Source organism: Pongo abelii, chromosome 4 (assembly GCF_028885655.2).
Source record: "Pongo abelii isolate AG06213 chromosome 4, NHGRI_mPonAbe1-v2.0_pri, whole genome shotgun sequence".
Classification (NCBI taxonomy): Eukaryota; Metazoa; Chordata; class Mammalia; order Primates; family Hominidae; genus Pongo; species Pongo abelii.
The window spans coordinates 149,929,611-149,952,456 of NC_071989.2; the positions used below are offsets into that span (position 1 = coordinate 149,929,611).

The window sequence follows — 22,846 nt, forward strand, 5'->3', positions numbered from 1 at the left end:
TCACAAAACCTTGCTGCTAAAGGTTAAAGCTGCAGAAGCTACAAAAATTCACTAATAAAGATGCAACTGGGTGAGTGCCACCTAGTGGACAGAAGAGTATCACAGGGGAAAAAAAAAAGACCCTCAGATTCTTTTTGGGAAAGGGGCTCCTGCTGAAGCCTGAAGCAAGAAAATTATGTCAGGGCAGCAGACAGGTAAACCTATCTGTTACGGCTAACAGTTCTGACTTCTGGAACAACAGTACTGGACCCACACAGTCAAATGCTAATTAGAATACTGTTATTTTTTAATAAAATTCTCAGTTCTTAGTGAAGGTCTTTTTAGCCAGAGTTTTTTCTAAATTACTGCCATTAAATATTTGGAGAACTGTTCTGATGCTCACAGTTCACATAACACACCTCTTACTTTAACAAGTCTAATGTTCCATATTGTTTCTGGAAGGAAGGAATAAACCTAAAAATAAAAGTCACTGTACTACTTACTTAAGACATGAGTTATCACTCACCATGCTATGGTTCAAGAGGTGGTAGTGTAATGATCACATAAACAACAAAAGACAGCGAAGAGAAGAAATGCAAAATGAAAAACTAATTTATCTTGTACATACAAATAATGAGCTGCCTAAGGCTACTATAGCAATGAAAATGCTCCCTTGGAGAAAATGAAACAAAAAAAAAAAAAAAAGAAAGAAAGAAATTTAACTATTGGACCTGTTTCCAAGAAATTCAAAAAGAGTCAACAAAGAGTCCATGATAAAAGACTCCTTGCTGATCACTATAAGGAAAGTGAGAATGTGAAAAAGGACCAGAAGTTTTATGGCACTGCCTATCAAAAGTAAATTCAAAATATTCCCTGGCAGGGAATTAAGTTAACTGATTAAGTAAATACCTCATTTATGGGAAACAAAGCCTTCAGAAACAAGACACTAATCCTTAAAAGAGAAATAATGTGTAAAAGAATCTGGAGTATAAAATTCTAGGACCAGTTCCTGTCTCTCAGCTCTTCTCTTGTAAAAAGGCACACATATTCTGCTTCAGAATATGTGTAACAGGAGACTTTTCACTACAAGAGGCAGATGTGCAGAGTGAGACAGGTGCTTTCTTCAATGCCCATTCTTGGAGGGGCCAGTAGGTATATTGAAGGTTTTAGGTATCAATAAAACATAAGGGGGATACAGGCATGCTTAACAAATAGCAGAGTTGTGTTTAGCAAGCAAGAGACGAAATAATGCAATATGATGAAAACCTAGTGTCCAAATAACTTCTTCATCAATACTGGCAACCACCTGGACTGAAATCATCTAAGCAGTGCTTCTACTAGATAAACATGTCTTATTTCTTCAACTGGATTAGTTTTGCTAGAGTTGAATACAATCAGAATATGCCTTCTCTTTTATAACCCTAAATATCTAGTATCTCACTTACTTTTTAAATCTATTATTGTTCCCTTTTTTCTACTCAGTCACTGCCAACTCAAGGACATTTGCGTCTGAATGAATGAAGTGGTTCCTGAAGGCAGCATATCCCCTTTCTTGCAGCTTTTGTCTGGATCTAAGCTTTCAGAGGCTCTTAGGGCAAGTACATACACACTTCTAAGAAGTAGAAGGCTAGAGCAAGGACTTTGGAGTCACTGTTTGGAGTCTGAATTCTGACACTTTTTATACAGTTTGGAAAAAGTTATTTAACCTATGTCACTACTTCATCTGGAAGATGAAATATTTACAAGGTTGATAATGAGTAGTTATCTATCATTTAATTATATCATCAATATCAAGACTATGAATGAGAGACTTGGTAACTGACACTGGCTTCAGTATTCAAACTGAACTGGTTCAATATTCAATTCAGTATTCAAGAATCACTTTTAAAAAGTAGTAAGGATGGCCGGGTGCAGTGGCTCATGACTGTAATCCCAGCACTTTGGGAGGCCAAGGTGGGCAGATCATCTGAGGTCAGGAGTTCAAGACCAGCCTGAACAACATGGTGAAACTCCATCTCTACAAAAATACAAAAATTAGCTGGACATGATGGTGGGTGCCTGTAATCCCAGCTACTCAGGAGGCTGAGGCAGGAGAATCCCTTGAACCCGGGAGGCGAAGGCTGCAGTGAGTCACAATCGCGCCACTGCACTCCAGCCTGGGCGACAGAGCGAGACTCTATCTCAAAAAAAAAAAAAAAAAAAAAAGTCGTAAGGATGAAGATCTTTTTCTGAAATATAAATACTAGAGATGTTTAAAGCACTGAAGTAAAGTATACTTGCTGTCATACTGAGGAGATCTGGGTCTTCTGAGTGCTTGCAGTTTTTGAGAGCTTGAAATTCCTTATCTGACAAAAACCTAAACTCTAAATAAGAAGCACAAAGATCTTTTACTAAAGTTTTCTTTTTATTGGACTTTTGTGACTAAGGGGGCCACTTTGGTATTTAAAAAAATACTACCATATCCCAATTCATAATGAGAATATAATGCCAAGGAAGACCACTAAACTGTATAAAACCCAACTACAATTAATAGGAATACAAATGCACCGAATAAAAAGATGGGGATGGGGGTTGGGGGAGAAAAGGGGCCCAGTCAGTATTCATTTACAATGGCACTAAAAGTGCAGAGCCCAGACTCAAGAGAGAAACTTATGCCAGAGAACAACATAGGGATTCTGTGAACTTACAAATTAGAAAATCATTTAATTTTGACTTTGTCAACTAGTCTTTATTGATATACTAATACAGTATATGTGGTTACCATCACAGTATTTTAATTAAGAGAGTGGAATTAATCCCTTAGGTTGGACTTTGGCATGGAAGGTGACAATTTTCTTAGAGGAAAAGGCCATTTTGACCTGAATGACAGGGCAACAAGACAGATCTGAGCATTATGGTCTTATACTCCTAGATACACACACACACATATGTAACTAGGGGCCATCAAGGCACCTCACAATCTGTTAGACTCTTTATTAGAACAAAGTGCAGCCTGTTTCCATCAGATCACTTTAAGGAAAAAAATAAGAATTGCCTTTAAAAATACTAATTGACTAGGGGGAGGCGGGGAAAATAAATGCTCCAAAGTTGCACTTAATTTTCATCACTAGGGTCATAGTAAGCCTCTAAACAAACAAAAATGCTGGAAGAAGATGAAAATATGAAGTTACTGGGCTATAATTGTCATTATACATGACAAGATCTTTTAAATACTATCTCAGGGGAAGTAACTACAAGTACTCTATCACAAGGTAGCACAAAACCACAAGAATTAGGAAGTGAAGAAAGAAGAGGGCAAAGTAGATCAGCTCTTGTAAAATAAAAGGAACCATACGAAGGCTTTAAAAAGAAAATCAAGAATTTATACAGAAAAAATGGACCAGAAGTCAAGACTCCTGGTTCTGATCACATAACCTTGGGAAAGCTACCTAACTGTTCAGAGTCTATATATGCTACAGAATGGAGATGATACACATCCTGCCTGTCTCATAAGGCTTCTTTGCATATCAAATAGGGTCATATATGTTAAGGCACTATGAAAATTGTAAAACAGCATAAATGTAAGGTAATAGTATTATTGCTTACGTTGTCCTTCACCTTCTAAAGAGATTAAGTATGTGGTAGTTTAACGGGAAGCAAACTTTCTTCCCTATTAGTTAATGCCAAAGCTATTGGTCCTTTTGAACTCCAGGTGAGGAAAACAAAAACAAAAACAAAAAACACCTAGCAAAGACAAGTCAACCCTCAATCCCTGGTCTCAGTTTTCTAATGAGAAATTCCTTTGTATCTATTTCATCTTTTTCTCTAATGTTCAAGAGACAAAACTAAAAGGCTGTTTTGTATTCTTACCTTTGGAAGCTGCAGGAGCAAAGTGCCAGGAGGGAGAAGGCATCCAATATTGGAAAGAAATGGAAGGAAGAAAAGGAATCACATATGGTTCTTTGTTACTGTAGACAGTCACTCAGTCACCCAAACTGTTAAAAGACTCTATCCAACCCTTATTAATTATGTACTTAGAACTGGAAATTGCACCTTAAGGCAGTGCCAGAATCTGTTCAGAAGTATCATCAAAATGGGCCCAAATCAAGCTCTGTCACTTTAATCTCATATCCCTAACAAGTTATACTGATACAAAATACCTACATACAACAGTTCTCTTTCCCAAACCAAGTAACTCCATAATATTTAATACAAAAACATCTTTTCTTTCTTTTGAATGAGAAAATCCACCAGTCTTCCATCCAACATACCCTTCCTATCTTCACCCAGGGAAGGGAAGGGAATAGGAAACCTAATGAAAAAATATTCTAAACCCTACACTGGACCTTTGCATCAAAGAGGAAGGTACTCACTCTTGGTCTGAGCAGAGAAGGTAAGGGTAAGTTTGGCGAAAAGTTCATTGTTCTCAAAGCGGTCCTCCTTCACCTTTGTCCAGAAGCAGTCCTGGGAGAGGTCCTCAGCCACAAGCTGTGGATAAAGGCAGGGTGTTAAGAATTAGTAAACTGAGCCCTGTACTTTCCGTCCTAGAAAACGGATGAGGCTGTAAAATAGGTGGCTGGCTGATTATCAGCAATGTCTTACTAGAATAAGACTAACTTGAGGCACAGAATAGCTGTGGTGGGACTAGGAGAGAATACTTCCAGTTCATCTGTTAATTGGTGATTATTCAAGAACTAGATTCATATATACTACGTATCCTCCTCCTAACTCCAAATCCTCTAGCTTCATAACCATTAAGGCTTTATTTCAGAGAAGTCTTGCTCATCATTATATTTTTCCCGCCAGTTTGGCTAACTGTGCCAAATTTGCTTATTTTATGAGCAAATCCCTAAGGTCCTTTATATTAACTTGGTTTCTAGAAGCAAAAGGCTAACTCACTCAGGATCACAGGCGTCTCAAACACATCATGGGAACAATACTGTGCATGCAAATATGGCCTGTGTAGGCCAGGTGCAGTGGCTCACGCCTGTAATCCCAGCACTCTGGGAGGCCAAGGTGGGCGGATCACAAGGTCAGGAGTTCGAAAGCAGCCAGACCAACATGGTGAAACCCTGTCTCTACTAAAAATACAAAAATTAGCCAGGCATGGTGGCATATGCCTGTAATCCTAGCTACTCGGGAGGCTGAGGCTGCAGTGAGCAGAGATTATGTCACTGCACTCCAGCCTGGGCAACAGAGCAAGACTCCATCTCAAAAAAAAAAAAAAAAATGGCCTGTGTAACTCACATCCTGTGGAATTGGGATAGGAGAGTGGATTCATAAATCCATGACTTTGGGATCAGCACAATTATCAGTAGTTTGCAGACTGGTGAATGACTATTATCAAACTGTGTGTTACCATGGTATTCACAGCCTCAGAGAAAAGGCAAAAAACATTAAGTATAAGTTAAGATTAAATTTAGAGTACAGGGTTCACAGAACTCTCCGTGGTGATGTATGGAATAAAGAAGATGCCTAATATCTGCTGAATAAACATAAGCATGAAACTTAAAGATAGAAAGATGAAAGCCTTAAGGAAGGCGCAGCCCATCCATGCACAAAATACAAAGTAGAAAACTGAAACTGTTTGTTAAGATTGACTGGTGAAGAAATAGACAGAAACTCTTACCTTGGACCAGTTTGGCCTCCGGAGCTGCACCTCTGGCTTATAAAGCTTTTTGGGGGTTAATCCAAATGGCAGAACTGGGGCTGCAGGAACTCCAAATCCAAATGGGGGAGGTGGAGGCATACCCATTCCGGGTGGAGGTGGAGGAATGCCAGGGCCTCCAGGAAATGGAGGAGGTGGAGGGATTCCAGGACCACCAGGAAGAGGGGGAGGAGGAGGTGGCATTCCTGCTCCTCCAGGCAAGGGAGGAGGTGGGGGGGGGATTCCAGCACTCCCAGGCAAAGGAGGTGGTGCGGGGGGGATTCCAGCACTCCCAGGCAAAGGAGGAGGTGGGGGGATGGCAGTACCTTCAGACAAAGAAGAGACTGCAGGGATGCCAACATCCCCAGGCAAAGGAGGGGGTGGAGGGATGCTAGCATCCCCAGACAAAGGAGGGGGTAGAGAGGTAGCAGTACCTCTAGGTAAAGAAGGGGGTGAGGAGATGCAAACACCCCCAGGCAAAGGAGGTGGTGGAGGAGGAGGAGGAGGAGGAGGAGGAGGAGGAGGAGGAGGAGAAGTGGTACTATCCCCAGGGGCAGATGGTGGTGGAATAATAGTGCCAGAGTCACCAGGTAAAGGAGGGGCAGGGGGAACAGTAGCACTACTAGGAACAGAAGGAGCTACAGTAATAGCTGCCACAGAGAGGGACGCCATTTCTTTCTTGGCATCTTCCAGTTCCTTTGTCAGCTTGGCAACCTACAGAAATAACATCAATGTGAGTACTTCTCACCCCACTTCAGGGACTACTGGGACTGGAAGGAACCTAATAAACGACTTAATCCAAACTTCTCATGTTATAAATGGAGGAACTGAGAGGAGTCAGAGAGATGACATGATCACCTAAAGTCACACTGCTTAGCAGCAGAGCCAAAACTAGAATTCAGGTCTTCATGTTCTTAGTTCAACATGCTTTGTATTAAGAAGACAATTTCAACTTTTATGTTAAACTCTCCCTTGATAAGAAAATGTAAAGGTCAAGTAAATCAAACGTTCTAGTTATATAACTAATATATGTGCTACACAGATGATTATATAACCACATAAGTAATCAAGTTATCAGATCAAAGATCTTTTAAGTATTTACTACTGCAGAGAGAGTGTGTAAGGATAAATCTGTGCAGAGATGACTGAAATAACAGGAAATTAGCCAATTTTTAACAGTTTAGTTTTTATTCCTAATTTATTAGGAGACTTATTACCTTTATTTCTGGGTGGTAATGCAACTTACTTTATCTTAATGTTTTTCTGTATTTTCCAGATTTTCTGTCTTATGTATTACTTACCCCCAACACAAACCAAAAACCAGTATATTATTTTAAAAATATGCACCATGTAACTAGATTACCTATTAGTAGCTGAACCTTCCCTAGGAGCGAGATGACTGACTCCTGTTCCAAGCCATGTGCATCCTGAGGTTACAGGTCATTCTGCCTTCCCTGCTCAGGCATTACCTCTCCTGTGAGCTGGGACACCTCTGCTTCCAGGTCCTGTTTCTCTGTGGCAATTTGCTGCTTTTCAGAATGCAGTGCATCTTTTTCTCCATGAAGATCTTGAAGCTTCTGCTCAAAGTCACTTTCCATCTTTTTCATTTCCACCTGTAGCTCATGTCGGGCTGTTAACTCTGAGTCCAACTAGAGAAAAAACAAATCAGGCTCCCAGCAAGCTCTCCATCTCAGTAAGAAGCACAAGTATTATTACCCATAATTCTCCCTACCTCCTCTTTTGCCCGGGGGTGCTGGAATCCCCCCCACTGCCTCCTGTTCTGGGCCAATACTTGATTTACAGAGCTCATAAATCCAGGCCATGCTTGGGGAAAAAAGCACCATGATTCTGACCTTAAAATCAAGGTTTGGCTGGGTGCAGTGGCTCACGCCTGTAATCCCAGCACTTCGGGAGGCCGAGGCAGGTGGATCACCTGAGGTCAGAAGTTCGAGACCAACCTGCCCAACATGGTGAAACCTTGCCTCTACCAAAAATACAAAAATTAGCCGGGCATGGTGGTGGGCGCCTGTAATCCCAGCTACTTGGGAGGCTGAGGCAGAAGAACTGCTTGAACCTGGGAGACAGAGGTTGCAGTGAGCTGAGATCGCACCACTGCACTCCAGCCTGGATGACAGAGTGAGACTCCGTCTCAAAAAAAAATAAATAAAAATAAAAATGAAAATAAAACAAGGTTAAAGGAGAGGGGAATCAGTTCATTTCCACAGATTCCCTATTTTTATAGTTAAAAAAAAAAGATTTTAAAGGTATTTAACGAGGACAACCACGGTAGTACAATCCCAATATTCTCTAGGATCAAAAACCTATTAACCACAATAAGAGTTCTTAAAAACTGAAGAGAAAAAAAGAACTCAGATATCCTCTAGTTCTATTGCTCTAGGGACCCCAGTTCCTATTGTTCTAGGGGTAAGAGGCCTAAAATGCCAAGCAAACCTGAGAGTGCCATTACTATTACATGAGTATCAGCTGTCTTTCTTTTCCTGCCCAGTAGCCCAAGAACTGAAAGCCCACCACTAGAGCTCCCTATGAAGACATCCATATCACTTTCTCCAATGACTACCCTATACTGGAAAGGTTTCCCCTGGGAACTACACTATTGGGTGCTAAACACTTCCAAAATACCACAGAAGAAAACTGTCTCATAGATCAGGAAAATAATAATTCTCAAAGAAAGATATACTCAAACACATGTTTTTGGTCTCTCATATGCACCTTCTTTTCCAGCTCTGCAGCTTTGGCTTCAGATTTCTCCACCTTTGTCTTATCAATCATTTGATCTGAAAAGAAGAAGAGTCAGTAAGTAAAGCTCCTAATTCTCTTGGTCTATTTCTTTCACACTACGCCCTTCCAAATAACAGTCTTTTTGATCATTTTTATTATCTTTCTTAATGTTCTGCACTAGACAAAGAAATGGAATTTTCAGTTAAGTTCAACATGTAATCTGAGTGTGCGGTAAGGCCACCATGCTGGGTGGCATGAAGAATGCCTATGAGTGATACTTTTGACTCTCTGAGACCACCAGGAGTTCCTGCAAAAGGTGCTGGTGTGTGTTTTATGTAAAAATAAACTAAAGACCTATGGATTCCTAGCAAAGATGCTGGTTATGACCTAAGAAAGGACAAAAATAGAACTATCTGGGGACTGGAAAAGTATCTTCTCTGACATTTTCACTGAAACAAGATGCAAAGTGAAAGGAAGAAGCAATACTTGGAGGAGCCAGATAGAAAAGTATGCTTACCAATTAATCCCTCAATCTCAATCTGGAGGTGCCGGCACTTGAAGTCAGGATCAGCCCCGTTCTTGTGCAGAACTATCTGGGAAATACATTCTTCAATCAACTTATAGTACTGAGGTCTACAAGAGAATAAAACAGGGTCATCGAAGGAAAATCAAAATATAATTTTCAGAAGTATTCAGGCCCAAGAAAACTTAATTGCTCTGACAACTGAGAGACCTGGAAAAACTTTTGTAAAGTCAACACAAGTATCGCTGCCATGCTAAGAAAACTCCTTTTTCCACATCAGCTACCCTACCCTATCTACTTCAGATAATCAAAACTTCTTGCCATCTGCTCCTAGTGCCAATACTTTCCCATCTAAAAATTTGCGTTTGATCCTTCCTGTGATGGATAGTGCTATTGCTAAATCTATACTTCGAGGAAACTAGAAAGAATTTTAAATTGCCACTTCTCTTTGCTAACATCTTCATCCTATTTACCTACTCCCCTCCAAAAACAGAAGAGCATTTCACCTTATACACTCTGACCTCTTCCATAGGGATGCCTTTGAGTTGGATTAAAGAAATAAGACAACTTCCTTTATATCTGTGACTAATGAACCCTAATCTTGGGTCTTTGTCTTTACATTTTCCCTTTACAGAACAATCTTTGAATTTAAGGAATTCACTCTCTCCACTTACGCTCAAATTCAAAACTTCCCATAAGCACACCATCTTACCTGGCCTCATAGTCATTTCGGACCAAGAGTAAGTGCTGCAGGATGGAAAGGAAGTGTGGCTCTGCCTTTGAATCCTTCACTGTGTTTAAGAGAATCTGAAAGACTTCATTAAAGTCAGTGGAAAAGGGAAATAGGCTAAGGAAAGCAAATATGTAGAAATTATGTTTGACAGGTGGCTTATTTAACTCTTGAAAAAGCTAGGGAAAAGTAGAAAGACACCACTTCCATTCTACTGGCTGTTCTTCCTGTAAACATCACCAGAAACTTTAAGCTTTCTAAAACGTCCTTTAAGGGACCAGTGAGTTGGGTGGTACTATACACACAGAGGATTCCTAGTAAGTATTTGGCTTGAAGATCAGGCAGTAGACAGAAACTAAGAGGTAACTGCCTCAAAGTCACTTACTGAAAATATTAACAGGTAACTAAATTACTCCCTCTGTCAGTCCAAACATCTCTAAAAGCCAGTTCTACATCTTAGTAAGCTAAGCTATCACATTCTAGGAAGTTTACACTGATTTTGATGGCTTCCATGCTCAACGACCCACAGATCACCTTTACTGACTTCCCTGGTCTATGATAAGGCAAGTAAAGCCAGCAGCAATAAAAATACACCTGCCTTATTTAATGAGAAGACACATAAGCCTGATGCTCTGTTCTGAGTCATCATCTCCCAAACCATTCCACACAGGGATCAGGGAACTAAATACAATGAATGTCTCATCTGCCTTGAACCTAGTCAGTAAAAGGATATTCCATCTCCATGCGAATGTCATCCAGCCGTCCCTTCAGGTCATAGGAATCTTCTTCCCCTTGTTCATCAAACACATTTAGTTGCACTCTCATATCTTCATTTTCAATCTCTCGAAGGTCCTGTCAACAACAAAAGTAGAAGTCAGGGAACCCAAAAGTATCCTCTGTGGTTAGAAACCTAAGCTTTTCAACCTGGTTTTTAAATGAAAACCAGAATTATCCCAGGGATTATTGGGGCTGTAGAGCAAGAAGGAACCAGTCTAGCCTTTCTAATGAAGTGTAATTTCTTACCTGCAACACCTGATGTAGCCCCAAACGCATCAGTTCACTTCTGATGTGAACTCGGAAGTCAAGTTCCTCCGCTGGTGTGATGAGAGCATTGATCAGCTGTAGGCATCCAACCTAAAATAAGAAAATTCAGCAGCTATGTCAATGCTAACTCCTGGAGATCAAGAATCCATTTTCTTTACATGCATTCTTAGGTCCCCAATACAACCTGACAGATACAGTACAAAAACTCTAAAGATGACTTTTCTACTATAGCAATGAGACCTGGTTTGAGTACAGATCCGGAGAGCCTCAACTCTAAACGGTTTCAAGGATTTGAGAGTATATGTTACTGTAGGTCTCGGTTTTCCTAGATTGTAAATGGATATCATGCCTTTTTCCATCTCATAATGAGGGAAACAGTTCATTCTTTACCTTCTTAGAAAGAAGGTTAATTATTCTCCCTTCATAACAGATTCTGAAATGTAAAATATATAGTTGGGAGCCACTCCATGTATTTTATTAAAAGGTCAAATGAATTTAAGTCTGTCCATCTTGAATTCTATTCTTGGGCCCAGTTTCAGGGAATATACATGCCTTCAGTGCAATAGTGGTTCCACTTTTTAATCCATCCAGCAGTGGCTGGAAACGTTCCACTTCATCCATCTCAGCTCTTTCTGTCATTGCCTCCAAAACCCTTTCATTCCTGCCCAAGAGAAAGGAAACGGAGAGAACCTTCCAGGTACTCTGACACAGACACGTATAATGAGTAGATTACACAGGGGCACAGACCAATTAGGAAACAGGACATTATCAGTGTTCCAGATTTCTCACATTATTATTCTCATAACTCAGTTTCCAGAAACTGCTGAAAGCTAAGGACCATCTCTTCAGGGAAATGCATTCCCTATAATCCATCCCTAGGCTCCTGTCCATAAATACCAAATCAAGTCCCTTATTCCATGAAGTATAAATTGATACAACTTTTGGAGGGGCATTTAACAGTACTAATCAATTTCTCATGCACGTAACATATAGTCTACTTCTAGAAATGTATCCAACATATGGGCATAAATGTGAAAGAAGATATGCACAAGGATGTTCACTGCAGTATCGTTTGTAAAAATGATCACCTAGAACAGAGAGTGAAATCTGCTTTAAAAAATATCTGTAAGTTGGCTGGGCGCAGTGGCTCACGCTTGTAATCCCAGCACTTTGGGAGGCCGAGGCGGGCGGATCACAAGGTCAGGAGTTCGAGACCAGCCTGGCCAATATGGAGAAACCCCGTCTCTACTAAAAATACAAAAATTAGCCAGGCGTGGTGGCGGACTCCTGTAGTCCCAGCTACTCGGGAGGCTGAGGCAGGAGAATCGCTTGAACCCAGGAGGAGGAGTTTGCAGTGGGCCGAGATCGCGCCACTGCACTCCAGCCTGGGGAACAGAGCAAGGCTCCGTCTCAAAAAAAAAAAAAAAAAAAGAAAACAATCTGTAAGTCCAGCAACAGGGGAATTGTTAAATAAATTATAGGCCATACATACATGTATATGGAATATTAAATAGCTACTAAAGATAATAAGGTAGATCTGTAAGTACCGACATAGAAGAAATGTCCAAGATCTACTATTAAAAAGAAACAGGTTGAAAAGAATGATTTAGCTTTGGTTAAACCAAATCCCTCATCAATAATAAAAATCTATCCTATATATGCAGTTGGTTTTATAGGCATAAGTGTCATTCCTCAGCTCTTAAGATACTATCTTTTACGGTGGCAGATGTCTAGAATCAAGGGAACGCAATATGTTTGTCTATGCTTAGGAAACGTTCTATGAGACTATACCATGCCATTAACAGTCATTCTCTTTGCAGAATAGGATTTGGCAAAGGGATGAGGCAGTTAAATTTTACTTTATATACTTCTATATTGTCTGAATTTTAAAAATAACATTGTGCCACTTCTGAATTTAAAAAAAAAAAAAGAATAGTAAAAAGAAACCCTCATCCCAGACAATACAGATATTAATGGAGATAGAGGAGACATTTTGCTATACCTCTGATGACCAGTGGAACATTCAGGATAGCACCCATCACTTAGGAATTGTTCTTAAATGTTAAGATGCTTAGTGTTCACTTCTGGGAAGAAACACAATCTTACCTAGTATTTATGACCGAGAGGACACCCAACCAACTCAATTGTCCTCTGAACTAAGAGAAAATGATAAAATTGAAAATGGAGAAGAAAAATTATTCCAGTCACATACATGTCCTCTGGCTGTGGTAGAATACAAAGAGCAGAAAGCAGCTTAGCTGCATCAATCATCATGTTGGGAACAGCAGGATCCATGGCTCTGACCAGCAGTAGGATTCCTTCTTCTGTCTCCAACATGGTCTTGATTCCAAACTGGTAGGACCAAGAACAAAGAAAGGAGGCTGAAAGACGAAAACATCTAACTGGGGCACAAGTTTAGGGGTTGTTATGGGTTGAATGGTGTCCTCTTCAATTCCAGTGTTGAAGTCCCAACTCCCAGTACCTCAAAATGTAACCTCATCTGGAAATATACTCATTGCAAATATAATTAGTCAAGCTACAATGAAGTCCTACTGGGGTAGAAAGGGTCCTTAATCCAATATGACCAGTGTCCTTATAAAAAGAGGAAATTTGGATATGGATACATACAGAGGGAGAACACCATGTGATCACATAGGCAGAGATCAGGATGATGCATCTACAAGATAAGGAGTGCCAAGGATTGCCAGCAAGCTACCAGAAACTAGGAGGGGTATGGAACATATTATCACATACAGCTTCAGAAAGAACCAACCCTGCTGGTACCTTGGATTTTGAAATTCTAGCCTCTAGAATTGTGAGATAATAAATTTCTGTTAAGACACCTAATTTTGTGGTACACCAGCAAACTAATACAGGGGTAGAATACTTTTCCCAATATAATTAGAGATGAACATACCAAAATAATTTTCTAGGAGGCACAACAGAATTAGATGTCTTCCAAGAATAAAAGTCTTTGATTTATATGTTTCTTGTTAATTCTCTCCCCCCTAATCCAATGGAATAAGTTAATTATAACAAAATTAAATAATGAGGAAGAGAGATTTGTCCTCAGAGGCACATGACTGTGGGCTCCCTGGGTTGAATTACTAAACAGACAAAAAGAAGATAAAAATGGAGCAACGGTCTAGAAGAAAAAAGAAACAGGAAATAAAACAAATATTGCAGAAACAATAACTACAGGTCAGGAAATTCAAGAATTAGCAAAATAAAGTAAAGAAACAGAGGCTGGGCGCCGTGGCTCACGCCTGTAATCCCAGCACTTTGGGAGGCCAAGGTGGGCGGATGACAAGGTCAGGAGATCGAGACCATCCTGGCTAACACAGTAAAACCCCATCTCTACTAAAAATAAAAATAAAAAAAATAGCCGGGCGTGGTGGCGGGTGCCTGTAGTCCCAGCTAGTCGGGAGGCTGAGGCAGGAGAATGGCGTGAACCCGGGAGGTGGAGCTTGCAGTGAGCCAAGATCGAGCCACAGTACTCCAGCCTGGGCAACAGAGCGAGACTCCATCTCAAAAAAAAAAAGAGAGAGAGAGAGAAACAAAATTGAGCCTGTCCTCTGAAACAGAAGTTAGAACTGAGAAAAAAATATCCATAGAAGCATATATATGTGGCAATGAAAAACAGTTATGATACTAAAAGAGAAAGCTAGAAGTCCTGAACCTCATATTCCTAGTTCCTCTTTTGGTTTGTCAATAGAAGAGAAAGAACAGGCGTCCAGATGGGGTTTGGAATGAGAATGGGAAAAATCTTACCTTGTTGTTCATAAAAGCTTTCAAGCAGCGAATGATCTCATGCTTGTTCCGGCTATCGTAACTCCTGTATATAGAAGACATAATCAGTGAGGTCCCTTTATTCTCTACCCCTTTCCCATTTTTAATCTTGCAAACAAGGTTCTTAGGAATAATAGCCCCATCTAGCAGATGAGTAAATTTTAGGAAATAGCACTTTGCCCAGAAACACTGAAGAAAGTAGATAACTGAAGAGGGATCTTCACCATCAAAAAATCTGGCTGATCCTCTTGTAATCCAAGAATTTAGTATTACATTAAAACCTTCTTTTTAACTCTCCCTAGGCTCCTAAATGCTAAATTCTATCAGGATAACATCCCATCTATTGCTGCTTGCCTTGCTACTAGAGGTTTCAAGTCTGAGAAGATATATGCAGGTCTTGGCCATGTATTTTGTTTCAGAAAGATTCCAGGGAAGTACTCTGCTTCAGGCTGGCTTCAAGGTAGCCTAAGAGAGTCCAAGGTATACCTAAAATTATTCCAACCTTGAAGACTGTCACAATACTAGTCCCAAGTATATTATAACACCTCCAAATGGATATTACCCAGACCAGATTACACGGCAGCACTAAATCAGATTTTATTTCCAGATTGAAAAAGAACCAGTGATGGGAGACTAATAATATTATGTGGTATATATTGAAGTTATCCAACATGAAATTTAAGTTCCTCCTCCCTTTCCTATATCTATAATCATCATTCATCCTCTAGTCACCACTATGATAAACCCCTTCTTGGCTAACAGTACATTCCCCTAGCCCACAACTTTACATTTAACTGCTACTTTCTCCTTCAGAGCAAATAGCCAAGTCCCCTGTGACTCTCCAACTTGAATTTGCAAAGACTTGGAAGTCCTCACCCGGCAGTCTCTTCTTTCTCATCATGAAGTCGTTTAAGAATGTCCAATAAGGAGGCCAAGCCTTCAGCACCAAATGTTTGCACCCAACTGTAAGGAACAGAGAGAGGCAATGCAATATCAAATCAATAAATACTTATTTGCCAAACAAAGTTGATCCTGACAACTTTCTACTCCCAATTCAGACTATTCTCATGCTTCCCTGGCTCCTTTGATCTTCAATCACCACCAGTGAAGTCCAACATTTGGCTCCTACTCCTGTTACCTCTTCAGAATCCTCACCTGACAGGGTTGTTGTTGAGAGACACACGAAGGGACTCCAGGCAGCTGAGCAGAGGCATATCCCGCAAGCCTGACCTCAACTCCTGAATATACATCATGGCAGACTTAGAGCTCTCCTTCTGGCTCATGCCCTAGACAGGAGGCACAGACAGAGATTAGTAATGGTGGACCCAGTCATAAATTAGGGACTAGTATTAGTCAACAGAGTTTATACTTTATTTTTATTTTTTATTTTTAGCAGAGACAAGGTCTTACTACGTTGCCCAGGCTGATTTCAAACTCCTGGGCTCAAGTGATCCTTCTGCCTCAGCCTCCCAAAGTGCTCAGATTACAGGAGTAAGCCACCACGTCAGGCCACGTTTATCAGGGCAGATACCCATCTCACACACCACCAAAATATGTGAGACTTAGAACTGCTTATCCCATTCCCTATATTTACATACTTCATGAAAATTTAACCAGGCAAAATGTATGTAAGAATGGTAACTAAATAAGACAGTAAAAAGTGAACAGGCTTATATAATGGAATGAAACAGAATTGACGCAGACATAAAATGTTACATAAAATTGGCAAAAAAAAAAAAAAAAAAACAGGTCCAAGACAAGGGCACAGTCTCCCATGTCATGGGTACCTGTCCCAGGACTCACAGCCTTGGAGGTGTACAAGTATTGGGACACCATCTCCCTCTTGATGATGATGTCCTTCTCCCTCAAAGGTTGCTGCTTCTCCTCATTCAGGTTCATATCCAGCTAGGAGAGGGAGAAAAAAGAGAAAAAACAAAATTGTCTCAAATTCTTTACAAATTTTTAGTGTTTAATATTAGTATGCTTAGTGAAGAGTTGAGTATGTAAAATGCTTGAGTAAATAAATCTTTTTGATCCCTAGAAATTTAAGCTATTACAGCTGATGAAAATTCCTCAAAGATAAGTATAGTTAACATTTTAGTATAAATCTCTATAGACATATACACACTTTTTTTCTCTGAGAAAAATGGACTCAATATAAATGAAAGATTTATTTTGTATTATTGAAAGAAAACCACACACAATGCTTTCTGCATCAAGGATAGACCTTAAAAATCTCTTCAGACTGAAGCACTGGATGAACAGCATAATCTAAACACAAGCAAAATCAACAGCAACAAACTCTGCACCAACTCTATGGCCTACAAACCCATTACCCCTGGTTAACTCAGTCCCTGTACAAACTCCTTTCCCACAAAGAAAGAACTGGAAACTCTATGATAAAGCAGAGGCCCCCGACAGACATAATCCGATGTACGTTTGGGGAAAGGCTCTGCTTGACCTTTCTACGTATATAACAACCATGTGTCCAAGCCTAGTACCTTGGTGGGCACAAATTTAGCCCTAATAATTCCAAAATGTTATTTGAATTGAGAAAAATATGAATGGGGGGATGTATTCTGTTTCTTCTGCAAGCAGCAAAATTAATCTGAAGTTTTTGTGACTTAATTCCTGGTGTTGTTTTTTTTTTTTTTTTTTGAGATGGAGTCTCACTCTGTCACCCAGGCTGGAGTGCAATGGCACAATCTTGGCTCACTGCAACCTCCACCTCCCAGATTCAAGTGATTCTCCTGCCTCAGCCTCCTGGCAGTAGCTGGGATTACAGGCGCCCGCCACCACACTCGGCTAATTTTTGTATGTTTAGTAGAGACAGGGTTTCACCATGCTGGCCAGGCTGGTCTTGAACTGCTGACCTCCTGATCCACCCACCTCGGCCTCCCAAAGTGCTGGGATTACAGGTGTGAGCCACCACCGCCAGCCAGATGCATTTTTCCTCTTGCAGATAAACTGAACACAGAAGTTACAAAATGGTGGCCCTCAAGTTAAGTCAAACCCAAAGATAAAATGTTTCACTTGGCTAGCTCAACATTTTAAATCTGGGGGACCTTACATAAAGATACAGATCTCTAGTAAAACAGCACCAAAGGATTCATCCATCAAATTTCATGTTGTGGGAAACTCTACAGGTCAAACAAACGGTTTTTCAACAATTTTTTTTTTTAGTATCAATAGTAAGGATAAAAGAAAAAGAGGAGCAGTGGCTCATGCCTGTAATCCCAGCACTTTGGGAGGCCGAGAAGGGCAGATCACGAGGTCAGGGGTTCGAGACTAGCCTGGCCAACATGATGAAACCCTATCTCTACTCAAGCTACAAAAATTAGCCGGGCATGGTGGTGTGCACCTGTAATCCCAGCTACTCAGGAGGCTGAGGCAGGAGAACTGCTCCAACCCGGAAGATGGAGGTTGCAAGTCTTGCTCTGCTTGTGACAGAGCAATACCCCATCTCAAAAAAAAGAGGAAGGGAAACCTATAGTTTAAATGAAAATTGAGAATATCAGTACAGTGGACTATATTTGGAATTGTGATTTGAAGAAACTGGTTTTTAAAAAATGACCTAATTGGGGAAATTCAAATAGTGACTAGGATATTTTATGTTATTCAAGATTTATTATTTTTTTAAAATTACGGATTGCTGACTTCTTTTGAAAAATAGAAATATCTGGCACTACTAGGCAAGTATTCCCAACTGGAATGCAACCACCTACTAGAACTGAGTTGTGGCTGGCTTTTCTAACAAAAATGCCAAAAGCCTCTCTTCTATTTGCCACATTCCCCACTTCTTTTGCCATCTTCTATCTAGCCTGCTTACCTTATTTATACTACCTGCCTGGCCCAAGAGACATTTAAACTTGCAATCCAAAGCCAAGAGATTATCTTGACAGACCATACTCTTAAGACTCTTAATGCACTTGGAATATTAAGAGACAAACTGAAAGATTCAGTGAAAAATAACAACAGTAGTACCAGTTGAGTGCTTACTATGTACCAGGCCCTGTGCTAAGGATTTTAAACCTAAGCTTTTAATTAAGCTAGGTCTGCTACTAGTCTCTATTTGAATCTGAGATCACATACCTATGCAATATACAGGTCTTACAAAACCTTGTACTCATCAAAACTTTCCAAGACTTACCACTAATGGACACTCACTGAATATCCTCCTTATTCGGTGTTCCTCACTGAGGACAACAAAGTAAGTCACATGCACATATACTTCGTTACTTAGCTGACTTCAGACACCATCTTTAAAGGTCTTCTAGCAATTCTATGTATTTTCTTTCCAGATTCACCACTATACAGGACCTTGAGCAAATGATATTCCATCCTCAGTTTCTCCTTTATACAGAGTTTGTTGTGAATACTTCCACACTTTATCTGCTCTGGCTTAACCCAAAGGTGGTCTCCATATTACTATCTCTGGTACACAGGGTTAGATGGTCCACTATGTCTTTGTGGCTAAAGTGTTGCTGGGCAGAAGACCATGAACAAGACAGTGATCGGATGTTTCCAAGCACAGATTCCAATTTTATGAACTGGTATTTGTATATTTAGTCCCTAATTATGGGATTAAAGGGTTAATATTAAAAAGTTCCATGTTAAGCCTGGAATTCTTTGTAATAAAGGGCTAGTTAGGAACTATGCACCAAAAAGAGCCCACCATGCCCATAAATGCACAGGAAGAAGCAACATTTTGGGAATGGGAAACTTACCAGCATCTGTTCAAAGAGAACCAGAACTTGTTCATCTGAAACATCTTGCAATGACTGTGCTGTGGGATCATCCCCATATGATGCAGAAGAATTTCTATGAGCAGAATTGGGCTTTTCCTTCTCCTTCTTAATTCTCATGCTGGTAAATCTCTCCAGCTGAGAAACAGAAAAAAACATTAGCAGTGATACATTTTCACTTACATAACAAACCACACATTAAATTCTTTACCCCTTTAACCTCTTACACAGGCATGGTTCCTCTGGTTCACGAGCAGTTCAAGACTTTTCTGACATGAAAAGAAGAAATCAGTCTTCCTCCTATCTAACTTAGCATACTGACTCTGTACTCTCATCTATGTTCAAAGATAAGAGGACCAAAGTATTAACATTTCAAACCTCTTTAAAATAGAAGAAACATTGTTCTTGATCTCCCCTGCCATTTCTAAGCCTTGTAGTAGTACAGAACTGAAAGCCTCTCATGACAGAGTTCTATCAATAAAATGCCCTTTGTTTCCTTCTAGCTACCCAACAATAAATGTTGCTAGGACTCCAGAGGATGTCTCCCTTCAAGAAGTATTACTACAGATTTTAATAGATACAAGCCACATAGGATAAATTTGTCCTTAAAGTCAGGATTCATTCCTTTCTCTTTAATTTGTACACTCCACAGCACTTGTGTAATGTAGGCAGCAAAAGTTCAATATATATTCTTCAAAATCCCCTTTGCATGACATCTCGTCAGCAAAGAATACAATGTACCTCAGGGGTATATATGCCATCTCTCTGCCAAACAAATGCTAACAAGCCATTCCTCAAATCTCAAATACTGATGCTCAAATCAAAAAGAGTCACCAATAAGCAACAGCTTATCAGCTCTCTTTGTTTGAAAATAACAGTAATTATCTGTAAGTATTATAGGGCTTCAAGTGATATGAGTGGCATTCAGACTGCAAGTCAGCTTGGAGTTTAAAGAGCATGCCTAACTTCAGAAGATAATGAAGGTCCACGGAAATGCATGCAATGGGCCAAACACAGCAAAGAGTTAGGAAAAAAAGCCTTGAGATACTGAGTAGAAGCCATATCACCAGTATAAGTTACAGAAAGTCAAAGTTATGAAAACTGGTAAATATTATAGTGTAGGCAATGAGCTAGAACATGCACATGCTAAACAAAATGTCCTTACCTCATCTGCCATGAGCCGCTTCAGAGTCTAGGAAACAGGAAAAAGGAGGGAGAAGAAAGAAGAGAAATCAGTGAAGTACAAGGAAACCTCCCAAACACCAGATGGGTTGCGGAAAAGAGGGAGGGAAGTTGAAAGTATCCAAGCTACTTTCCACAAGCTAATGATTTCTGTCAAAGTATTCCTTAGCACATTCCCTCAAGTAAGGGGCAGGAAGAGTTTGAAGGTCACTAACATATGACTCTTAAAAAGGAAAAAAAAAAAAAAAAAAAAGAAGATGATGCAGAACTGAACAGAATTCGAATCTGATGATCGATACACGTATAAGATATGCTCAACTTCATAGTAAATAAGGCAATGCAAATTAAAACCACAGTGAGATATCAATTCACACTCCCAAGACTGGAAAAAACTTTCATGTCCGTCTAGTCAGAGACCAACAGGAACTCTTGGTGGTACTATAAAATGCTATAGCCACTTTGGAAAACAGTAAGGCATTATCTAGTAAAGTTAAATATGCATACGTACTACAATGCAACACATCAATTTCTATGTTATCTACCCTGCTGAATTTTGCATATACGTAGTGGAATGTGTATACCAAGAGTGTTCATAGTAACACTATGACATGTAAAACAGAAAACAATGCAAATGGCCATCAAGAGTAGAAAGGGTTTTCTGATCCGCCATCTGGATATATTGGAACCACCACCAAAACACAAATTTTCATAAAAATCCTTATGGGGGAGGCCATCACTCTTGAGGTTGAATCCTTGGATAAAACAGAAAACATAAAGGCCAACATCCAGGATAAGAAAGGAATTCCTCCTGACCAATAAAGACTGATCTTTGCTGGCAAGCAACTAGAAGGCGGATGTGCTTTGTCTGACTACAGCATTCAAAAGGAGTCCACTCTTCATCTTCAGACTTTGTGGTGGGGCTAAGAAAAAGAAGTTTTACACTACTCCCAAGAAGAATAAGCACGAGAAAGAAGCTGAAGCTGGCTGTCCTGAAATCCCATAAGGCCAATGAGAATGGCAAAAGTAGCCACCTTCGTTGGGAGTGCCCTTCAGACGGATGTAGTGTTACACTGTTTATGGCCGGCTGGCCACTCTGACAGATATTATTGTGACAAAAGTTGTCTTATTTATTGCTTCAACAAACCAGAAGACAAATAATTGTGTATGAGTTAATGAAAGACGTGAACTAAAAGAGTAGCATGGACAAACTGGTATATTGGTACAAGGAAAGCAATTTCACAAAGAAAGTGAATGAACTTACAGCTATTCATAAACATAATATTGAATTATTATTTCATTTACATTCAGTTTAAAAACATGTAACACTGTATTATTTGGTATGTAAAATCATTATATAAAGGAAATAATTACCATAAATGTCAAAACAGTGGTTACTTGGGGTGGGTGGGGTGGGGTCGTGACTGGGGAAGGGGACAAAGCAGCTTCTGGGGTGTTTATGATATTCTGTATCTTGACATGGATCACAAGACTGTCCAGTTTATAATTATTCTGTATGTTTTACATTCTCTTCTGTATACATGTTATACTTTACCCCTCCTGCCCCCCAAAAAAAGTCTGAATGAGCAAGTCTGGGAAAGTGGGAATTTTTCTTCATCCTGCCTAATTTTAAACAATATTTCTTTTTCATTAATGTCCTTAGACGAGTACAGAAAATCTTTTTTTTTTTTTTTTTTTAAAAAGACGGGGTCTCCCTGTGTTGCCCAGGCTGGTCTCGAACCCCTGGGCTCAAGTGATCTGCCCGCCTCTGCCTCCTGAGTAGCTGGGATTTCAGGTGCATACCACCGTACCCAATTGGTAAATGCTTCTTGAATAACCTTCCCCAACTAATGAAAAACTGGTTCCGTTTCTGCCACAAAGCTATTTTTCCTCTTTTATGGACAAGAAAAATCTACATTATTATGTTCACGTTCCCCATATAATACAATTCAGTTCAATCCAGTATAAACTGTGAATGTATACTTTGTCCATTTTTCACCAACCTGGTGCTTTTGAAATAAAATAAACAAGCAAACAAACTTTGACCTCCATTGTCCAGAATAGGTCAAGCTTCCACTGGCTGAGGGCTAATCACTCACCCAAACCATGACAATCTTGCCATGAGAAAGTGTCCACGGAATTTAGTTACTTCATGTGTTCTGATTATGTAATAGAAGCAAAGCAGAAGGATGAGGAAGCAGAAAGCACCACCCAAGACAACCAACAACATAGTTCCTTTTGTCACCACCCTAACTCCCTTGGCATATAGAAGGTGAAACAAGCACAAAAGAGTTAAGTGCATACAATTTGGGTTACTGTAGCCAAGGTTAAACTTATTTGCTCCCAGAGCAATTGCTTCCAAAATCTTGTCCCCCAAACTCAAGGAGTTCCCTCAGAACCAAGCAACAAGCAAACAACTCTAGGATAGATGTAATGTAGATAACAGAACCTGGGTCTAAAGAATTAATGGCAGCTGAATTGTTCACAGCTGA

The 22,846-nt window shown here is 39.9% G+C and overlaps 1 protein-coding gene and 1 pseudogene across 1 annotated transcript in view; one reads left to right on the forward strand and one right to left on the reverse strand.

Moving 5' to 3' along the window:
- Positions 1 to 4,296: 4,296 nt before the first annotated feature.
- Positions 4,297 to 22,846, reverse strand: part of LOC100437504 (protein diaphanous homolog 1) — a 46,906-nt gene continuing 28,356 nt past the window's right edge. Inside the window, exons 2-17 of the mRNA XM_063724505.1 lie at positions 20,341 to 20,367; positions 19,158 to 19,313; positions 16,234 to 16,335; positions 15,586 to 15,716; positions 15,307 to 15,393; positions 14,413 to 14,476; positions 12,854 to 12,993; positions 11,194 to 11,302; positions 10,621 to 10,731; positions 10,331 to 10,449; positions 9,580 to 9,696; positions 8,862 to 8,977; positions 8,336 to 8,400; positions 7,075 to 7,254; positions 5,588 to 6,319; positions 4,297 to 4,446 (exon numbers count right to left, since the gene is read on the reverse strand). Coding sequence (XP_063580575.1) covers positions 4,312 to 4,446; positions 5,588 to 6,319; positions 7,075 to 7,254; positions 8,336 to 8,400; positions 8,862 to 8,977; positions 9,580 to 9,696; positions 10,331 to 10,449; positions 10,621 to 10,731; positions 11,194 to 11,302; positions 12,854 to 12,993; positions 14,413 to 14,476; positions 15,307 to 15,393; positions 15,586 to 15,716; positions 16,234 to 16,335; positions 19,158 to 19,313; positions 20,341 to 20,367 — 2,391 coding nt within the window. The 3' untranslated portion in view covers positions 4,297 to 4,311. The remainder of the gene's footprint in view (positions 4,447 to 5,587; positions 6,320 to 7,074; positions 7,255 to 8,335; positions 8,401 to 8,861; positions 8,978 to 9,579; positions 9,697 to 10,330; positions 10,450 to 10,620; positions 10,732 to 11,193; positions 11,303 to 12,853; positions 12,994 to 14,412; positions 14,477 to 15,306; positions 15,394 to 15,585; positions 15,717 to 16,233; positions 16,336 to 19,157; positions 19,314 to 20,340; positions 20,368 to 22,846) is intronic.
- Positions 20,442 to 21,515, forward strand: LOC112133405 (ubiquitin-ribosomal protein eS31 fusion protein-like; annotated as a pseudogene).